The sequence below is a fragment of the Microtus ochrogaster genome, chromosome 7 (assembly GCF_000317375.1).
Source record: "Microtus ochrogaster isolate Prairie Vole_2 chromosome 7, MicOch1.0, whole genome shotgun sequence".
NCBI classification, from domain to species: domain Eukaryota; kingdom Metazoa; phylum Chordata; class Mammalia; order Rodentia; family Cricetidae; genus Microtus; species Microtus ochrogaster.
In genome coordinates this window covers 22292579-22300781 of record NC_022014.1, presented here as the reverse complement: position 1 = coordinate 22300781, position 8203 = coordinate 22292579, and the positions used below count along the sequence as shown (strand labels likewise).

General features: G+C 40.1%; 1 protein-coding gene across 1 annotated transcript in view; it reads right to left on the bottom strand.

The window, feature by feature from the left end:
- The window catches only part of Cpd (carboxypeptidase D), an 85717-nt gene that overhangs the window by 36126 nt on the left and 41388 nt on the right, over positions 1-8203 (bottom strand). Inside the window, exons 4-8 of the mRNA XM_005349510.3 lie at positions 7284-7453; positions 6107-6456; positions 5442-5633; positions 2898-3065; positions 1318-1427 (exon numbers count right to left, since the gene is read on the bottom strand). Coding sequence (XP_005349567.1) covers positions 1318-1427; positions 2898-3065; positions 5442-5633; positions 6107-6456; positions 7284-7453 — 990 coding nt within the window. The remainder of the gene's footprint in view (positions 1-1317; positions 1428-2897; positions 3066-5441; positions 5634-6106; positions 6457-7283; positions 7454-8203) is intronic.

Genomic DNA, 8203 nt, shown 5'->3' with positions numbered 1-8203 from the left:
AAATTAAAAAAAAAAAAAAAGAAAACACAGACACTTTACCTTTTCTATATTGTGGTAAAACTTTACCTTAAGAGTTGTAGAAGTTCCTTGATACTTATGGGATCACTTATGTAAACTATCATATCGTCATCAAATAGCAAGAGTTTGATTTCTTCTTTTCCAATTTGTATCCCCTTAATCTCCTTTTGTTGTCTTATTGCTCTAGCTAGGACCTTAACAACTATATTGAATAAATATGGAGAGTGTGGACAACCTTGTCTTATTCCTGATTTCAGTGGGATCACTGTGAGTTTCTCTCCATTTAGTTTGATATTGGCTGTTGGCTTGCTGTATATTGCCTTTATTATTTAAGTATGTTCCTTGTATCCCTGCTCTCTCCAAAACCTTTATCATAAAGGGATGGATTTTGTTAGAGGCTTTTCCAGCATCTAATGAGATGATGATGTGGGTTTTTTTTCCAGTTTGTTTATATGGTGGATTATATTGACAGATTTTCATATGTTAAACCATCCCTGAATCTCTGGGATGAAGCCAATTTGATCATGGTGGATGATTTTTCTGGTGTGTTCTTGTATTTGGTTTGCCAGTTATTTATTTTATTGAATATTTTTGCATCAATGTTCATGAGTGAGTCCAAGATTGGTCTGTAATTCCCTTTCTTAGTAATGTCTTTGTGTGGTTTGGGTATCAGGGTAATTATAGCCTCATAAAAAGAGTTTGGCAGTGTTCTTTCTGTTTTTATTGTGTGGAACAATTTGAGGAATATTTTTCTTTGTGTCTTTCATGTCATGCATCTCCATCCCATTCACTTTCCCAACCCTTTGTATCCACCCTCTGCACCTGCAACCCCCCCCAATAAAACAAAATGAAATTTAAGAGGAATAAAGAGGAGCTAATAAATAATAAATAAAAAGGAGATAAAGGAATAAAAAGGAGAATAAACAAAACAAACAAACAAAAAACCATAGATGAAAATGCATGACTTGAGTTTAAAAACTAATGGAGAAAGAGACATAAATGTTCAAAAATGAGATGAGAAACAGGATAAAGAAGAAAAAAGGAAAAGCAAAGCATCATGGGTATCTTAGCTATGAGAGTACTTGACCTGAATGCTTTATTTTATTTTATTTTTTTCCCTCTGTGTAGCCCTGGCTTGCCTGGAACTTCTCTGTAGAGCCGGTTGGCCTGGAACTCACAGAGATCATCTCCCTCTGGTATTAAAGGCATACACCATCACTGTCTGACTATGAATGCTTTATTTTAAGGTAGTTTTTCTGAATTAACTTCCCAGCATCTGCTGTTCAAACACAAACATACCTTGGAATAAGAAAGTGCTATCTGTTGAAACACAGCATCATCTGGTGATTTACTGTATGTAGCAACTCCTTGTTCATTATCATCAAATGGATAGTTAACTACCAAAGAACCTACAAGGGAAACAGGAAAAGGCACCATTAACTGTTTTAAAATGTATCAGTAACATGATTCAAGCTTTTCAGAATTGTGCTGACTGTGACTTAGAGAATCCGGGCAGGCAAGACTTCTGACATACCTGTGAAGCATTATTTAGACTAGGTTAGACTCTAGACATACTTTAAGGATTATCTAGATTATGCTAATTCTAACCGGAAGACCCACAGGACAGCAGCACCATTCCTTGGAAACCAGCTGAACTCAAGCACTGGCCATTCTCCACTTCCTAAATGAGAGGTTGCCTCAAACTTCTGCTGCCAAGACTTCCTGGCCAGGATGGACTGTGCCCTGGAACTGTGAGATAAGATGAACCCTTCTCCCTTAGCTAGAGTTTGTCAGAGTGCTTTATCACAGCAGCAGAAAAAGTAAGACAGAAGGGGCATCCATGAGACTTTCAAGGTCAATTATCTTTACATACAGGAAAAATAAAGACTAGGGATGTGACTCTATGGCAGAGGGCTTGTCTAGCATGCACATGGCCTTGGTGCCAATCCCCAAGCCTGTTAAAAAGAAACAAAAGCCAACCAAACAACAACAACAACAAAAAAACCCCACTACTTTCTTCACTGAAAATCAAAGTGAGCAAGTGGAGAAATAATACACATCCATGAAATATAAAGGTGCTCTTAACTAAATAGGTCTTAAAGAAGTTGCAATTAAAAAATATCACATGGTGAAATTAAATGGACCCAAAGCCTCCTAGCTCAATGAACTGCACAGCCATGCTGGAGCTGTGCAGCTTCACACTGGATTTTAGTGAATGTGTAAAGTACTTTGATGATATTCAGATCATAAAAATGGAGTATATTTTGATATACTCTGGTGGGAAGGGGAAGAAGGGAGGGGGAGATGGCTTAGTGGGAGAAAAGCACTTGTGGGCAAATTCACAACCTGAATTAGATCCACAAATCCAGTGGGAGGAGAGAACCAACCTCTGAAAGGTGTCCTCTGACTGCCACACACACGCCACAGCATGCACATATCCACACACACACCATACATACACAGTAATAAATAACATTAAAATTAAAAATGAGAGGAAAAGGTGGAAGAAAGATGAGGGGAAGCTGGGCTTGCTGTTTGCTTGTGATCTTAGCATTAAGGAAGCAGAGGCAGGAGGAGGTTCTCTGAAAGGCAAGGCCAGCATGGTGAGCCCCAGGCCTGCCTGGGTACTTGGTGAGGACCTGTCTAAAAGAAAAACAACAACAAAGGAAAGAAAGAAAGAGTGTGTGTGTGTGGGGGGGTGAGGGTACAGCCAGGACATTGACCTAGAGAGCAAGGAGGAAAGGCTTTAACTGTTCCCTGTCACAAGGCAGTGGTAGAATACTCACTTGACTAGCCTAGGACTATAAGCAGATAGAACTCCAGCAGGGTTTTCAAATGCTCTCAACAAGAACTACTTAGTCCACACAGAGCTGCCATACCTCCATGCAGATTGGCTGACAGCACAAACGGATAGGCCTTCACCCAGCTCATCACAGCGATGGTCTCTGGTTGGGTAGGATCTGTGATTGGAACAAACTGGTCTGGGAAATTTCGGTTTAGGTCAAAGTTGTTGCTGTTGTTTCTGCCAACTACACTCATTGAGTCTCCTGCAGGACAAAAGATCAAAATTTAAGGCATGTTTTACTACATTTTAATGCCAGACACACACCTTCAGCCATCTTAAAGTATAAGCACATTAAGTCCATTGCTACCAATCCCACTGTGAGTAAAATGTATCTTTTTTTAACATTGTATATTAAAAAACAAACCTCTTCTAGATCTGTAAAGGAAAGAGGTAGATCATTACTCTTTAGCATTTGCCCTCTACTCATCCTTTAAAAGGAAAAAAATCCAAATTACACAAATGACACTAAAGCATTGCTCAAGTGTTAATAAGAAACACACAATGGCATAAGCAACCTCTTGAGTTGTTGGGACTTTATCATGAAAAAACAGACCAACAAAAAGAACACTGTGGTATGCTGACATTAAAATGGTCACAAAAAGTTACGATTAGTAGAGAGCATTGTTGGATGTTTAACCCAATAGAGGAAGGTCCAATTCAAGATTAAATTGTGTGGATTCTTACTATGAGCGAGGAGCCTACCTGCTGTCATAATCAGAGAACTGCAAGTGAGGAAGAGCCAACTGGGGCTCCCTGGTGGGACCTGGTTCTCCCTTCAGGTGTGTGGGGTGGGGTGGAGGGTGGGAGAGCGTGTGTGATGCTAGCAACAGTGAGGAACAAGAACCTGAACACGCTAAGATCAACCAGGGCCTGTCTGTGTGAGAGCCATGTCAGCGCAGTGTGAGCTTTCCATCCTGTCTGTGCATCCACACTGCAGTGCCTGTTCCATGCACAGGGATCACTGCTGGAGCAACTGTGGAGAGCAAAGGCTCTCACCAAAACGGATGGCTGGATATCCTTCAAGTTGGCTACGGAGAGACTGCAGAGACAGAATAGCTCAGCAAAGCTGTCCTTTTATAAAAAAGCTTTTCTACCTGACACCCCACTTTGTGCCTAGGAAAGCCATTCCTTTACATAAAAGAAACTGGGGTCTGACACCTCACCCAGAGATGTCATAGATCATAGATAGTTGTCACCTAGCAGCCTTACTGGCTGTGAACATTCTCTTCTCAGACTTCCACAGCCCATAACCACCTCCCACCCAACCAAACCCAAGCCCTAGCTTAGGTGTATATAAATATCGACTGCTTAGTTCTCCCTTGAGACTTCTTTCTACTTGTATGAATCTCATGTTTCTGGATATAAATAAATTTAATTTTTCCCTGTTAAGCTACCCACTAGCAGTTCATTCGAGATGATAATTATCAAACCTTTAAAGGGAAAAAATTTAAAAGTTCCCTATGGGATCACGGTTGAGAGACAATGGATTCTTACTCTTCTAGGGTTCTGTAGAAGGTGGCCTGTGTAAACCTGTCCTCCCAGCCCCTTCAGCACTGCCTCAGAGACATGGGCTTGCCTAGGGGAGGCAGAGAAACAAAAAGCAGTAACTTAAGCATGGAATAGGATGAATACGGAAGACGCTGGCTCCAACTATTATCTGGTTTGCTTTTTCATTGATAAAGTAAGGTTACAAATATAATAACTTAATAAGAACAGTTAAAATGAAACAATTTATAAAATATTCCATTATTTTTTTTAACATTTATTTACTTATGCATACAATACTATGTCTGTGTGTATGTCTGTAGGCCAGAAGAGGGCACCAGAACTCATGACAGATGGTTGTGAGCCACCATGTGGTTGACGGGAATTGAACTCAGGACCTTTGGAAGAGCAGGCAATGCTCTTAACCTCTGAGCCATCTCTCCAGCCCCCCATTATTTTTAATAAATGATGGTTAATCTTGCTTGTTGACTTGACCAGATCTAGACACCTACAAGATTAGGAAAGCACATTGTGGGGTATGCCTTCAAGGGTGTTTCACATACATGGAGCAGTATGATGAAAAAAGACTGGCCTTGAACACGTGTGCTACCTTCCAATAGGCTGGGGGACCCAGACAGCACAGAATACAGGAAGGAGGAAGCAAGCTAGCACCTGTCAGCTCCCTTCTTCCTGACAAGTGCATCCACTACTGCTGCAGTCAGCTGCGAACCTCAGACTAGAGGCTTGCATCATGGTCCAGGAAGCTGCCTGGGCTTTGGCCTTGTACGGAGTCATTGGTTACTTGTTTTGAGGTTTCTAGCTTCTTGCTCTGAACAGCTACCAAGTTCTCTAGTTCTCTAATGTACACGGTCAATGTTGAATTGCCTAGCTTCTAATCATTCTAACAAATCTCTTTTTATGGTCTCGGTCTCTCTCATATCATATAATGAAAAGTCTGCCCTATTTTCTAAGTACATAAAAGCTAAAAACACTCACAAATCATAAAAATAAAGTTTAATGTCTTCTCTATTCCAAAATAAGCATGCTATACAACAGCCAACAGATTAGGTTTTACCAGTCAGCTCTGCTTTACCTTCCTGGGACTTTTCATACCCATCAGGGTTCATGGACGGCATAAGGTGAATTCTAGTGCTGCGAACCAAATCTGTTACTTCAGGGTCTGTTCCGAAGTTCTTGCAAAGGTATTCGATGAGGTTTAATAGCAGTTCTCTTCCAACCACCTCGTTTCCATGCATATTTCCAATATACTTAAATTCTGGCTCCCCTGAAAACAAATAATTACATGGAAGACTTTTCTTCTTTAGTTAACATGAAGTCTGTTTTTTCCTCTTATATAAAAATCATAAACCAAAATGTTAAATAATATATATTAGCCAATATCAAGAAATAGCTACATAAACATATTATAGCTTCCTTACAAGAATATCTCTCTGGTAGGCTCAAAGCATATATATCTGCATATCACATATATATATATCTTTCCAATCCACATAAATGTATATCCATGTACCAAACTGAACTCAGCTGAATGAATCCAATCTATGAACACACTAATACCATGCAGATGTAGATTAGCAAATGGATTTTCTCTTCTGGGAACAGATTTGGCTCTATGTTCTTTTTTGACTATGTGTTCCTAATTGAAGTCACACAGTGTACAGATGACATTTCTAGACTAAGCACAGTGATACAACTTTGAGAGACACTACTGAAACCATATGAAGGCCATTGAATTACCTGGTTCATGGACACCTGGGTTATCAGATATCTCCATCACATACAGTTCTCTTGACTCCACTGATTTTCCCAGCGAATAAAGACGAGTGATATTAGGATATTCATTGGCAAATCTTCTCAAGAAGATTTCCATATCAGGGAAATGGTGGTGGTGAAAGTCTTTAGGCTGGATTGGCTGATGGGAGGATGGTGTTCCAGCAGGAATATTAGGGATGGCAACTGTGCCAGGAGTTGCTACAGCCTCAGTTGAATCAGGAATTACTGAAATCACAGTTGGTCGAAGAGGAAAATCCATCTCTGTGGCTGGTCCTTCTTTTACCAGTATATTATTAATAGTCAGTGGCATATACCTTAAAACATTGGAAATGGAGGTGGTATGAATTTAAGACACACAACATTTTATTAGCATAAAAACACAATGACCTTCTTCCATACTTCTGCACTTAATGATCTATTAAAACTCAAACTAAACTAAGAAAACTGTATAAATTTTTCTTTACTTCTGCACTTAATGATTTATCAAAACTCAAAACTAAACAAGAAAACTGTATAAATTTAGCCATCCTAGAATGCTTTTTCACAGTACGTGAAAGACAGTAAGTCTTTAAAGAGTTATTTCTCTCGCAAAGCTTCCCAGGTATCACACACTAGACTGTTTGCCCAAAAAAGCTGCTGTGATATTCAAATTATCCCGTGTGACTCCTGCTCTCCATCTTTGCATCGCCAGACTAGCATCCCCACTTTCCTCCCATTGCAGAAGCTCAGAATTAAAGGTTAGCAATAAAATTCCCATGAGGTGAGCGTGCAGTAAGGTTTGCACAGGTGAAAAACCCCTGCTTTAATGTATCAGAAGGCTGTGAAGACAGGCCTTCAGATTCCATCTACAGAGCCTAGCTGCCTCTACTCGGGCTCGATCAGCTGAGCAATGCTTCCAGCAGCAGAGTCTCCTGTAGAGCTTTTCCAATCGTTCTTCCTCCCAGTGTTATGATGATGCTTCACACGGGTGGACTATAACAAAACACCCGTGATGTACTTTCTCATTATTGAAGGATCAAAGCATCAGAGAACAAGGAAAAACAAAAGCCACATTTGATGAGTAGCATTTAGCTAGTCCTTCGTTCTTACACCTAAAGAGAGGATTGGCATTGTAATTAAGAGACAGGTTTAAAACTTTTACCCAGTTGAAAGTGCTGTAAGATTGTAAATTCCAGGAACGAGCAATCTGTGGAAATCCCCAAATCTTCCAGTTGTGATATTATGATTAATACCAGCCACTGAGATGGTTGCATTCTCTAACCCAGCTCCTGTTACTGAATCTTTAACAAATCCTTTAATTCCGATGTGGACCTAAAAGACAAAAATCAAAACCTAGAGAAATCAGTGTGATGCCAGAGTTTCTAAATAGACTATTTTCTATTTTTATTTTTGGCACAGGGTCTCATTATACAGCTCTGGCTTGCCCAGAACTCTTTATAGTGACCAGGATGGCCTCAAATCATAGAGATCCACCTTCATCTGCCTCTGGAGTGCTGGGATTAAAAGTGTGCACCACCATGTCCAGGAGCCAAAGTATTTTTTATATTTTGGTTTTTCAAGACAGGGTTTCTCTGTGAAACAGTCCTGGCTGTCCTAGAACTCACTCTGTAGACCAGGCTGGCTTCAAACTCACTGAGATCTTCCTGCCTCTGCCTCCCGAGTACTGGGATTAAAGCCATGTGCCACCAACGCCTGACTTCCAAAGTATTTTTTAAACCCTGAAGTTGAAACAAAATATATACCAAGTACTAAAGTAAAAATTCTTTTTATTTTAAAGAATTGAAAAAAATTTGTGTGTGTGTGTGTGTGTGTGTGTGTGTGTGTGTGTGGCCTGCACGTATGTATGTGCACCACATGTGTGCCTGGTACTCCACGGAGGCCAGAAAAGTATTTTTAATCCCTTGAATTATCTCCAATTACAGTTGGTTGGGAACTACTGTGTTGGCGCTGGGAACCAAACCTAGGTCCTCTGCAAGAACAGCCATTGCTCTTACACTGAGTCATCTTTCCAGCCCCATCACTAAATTCTTAAATTTTTTTTTTTTTTTTTAATCATTTAAT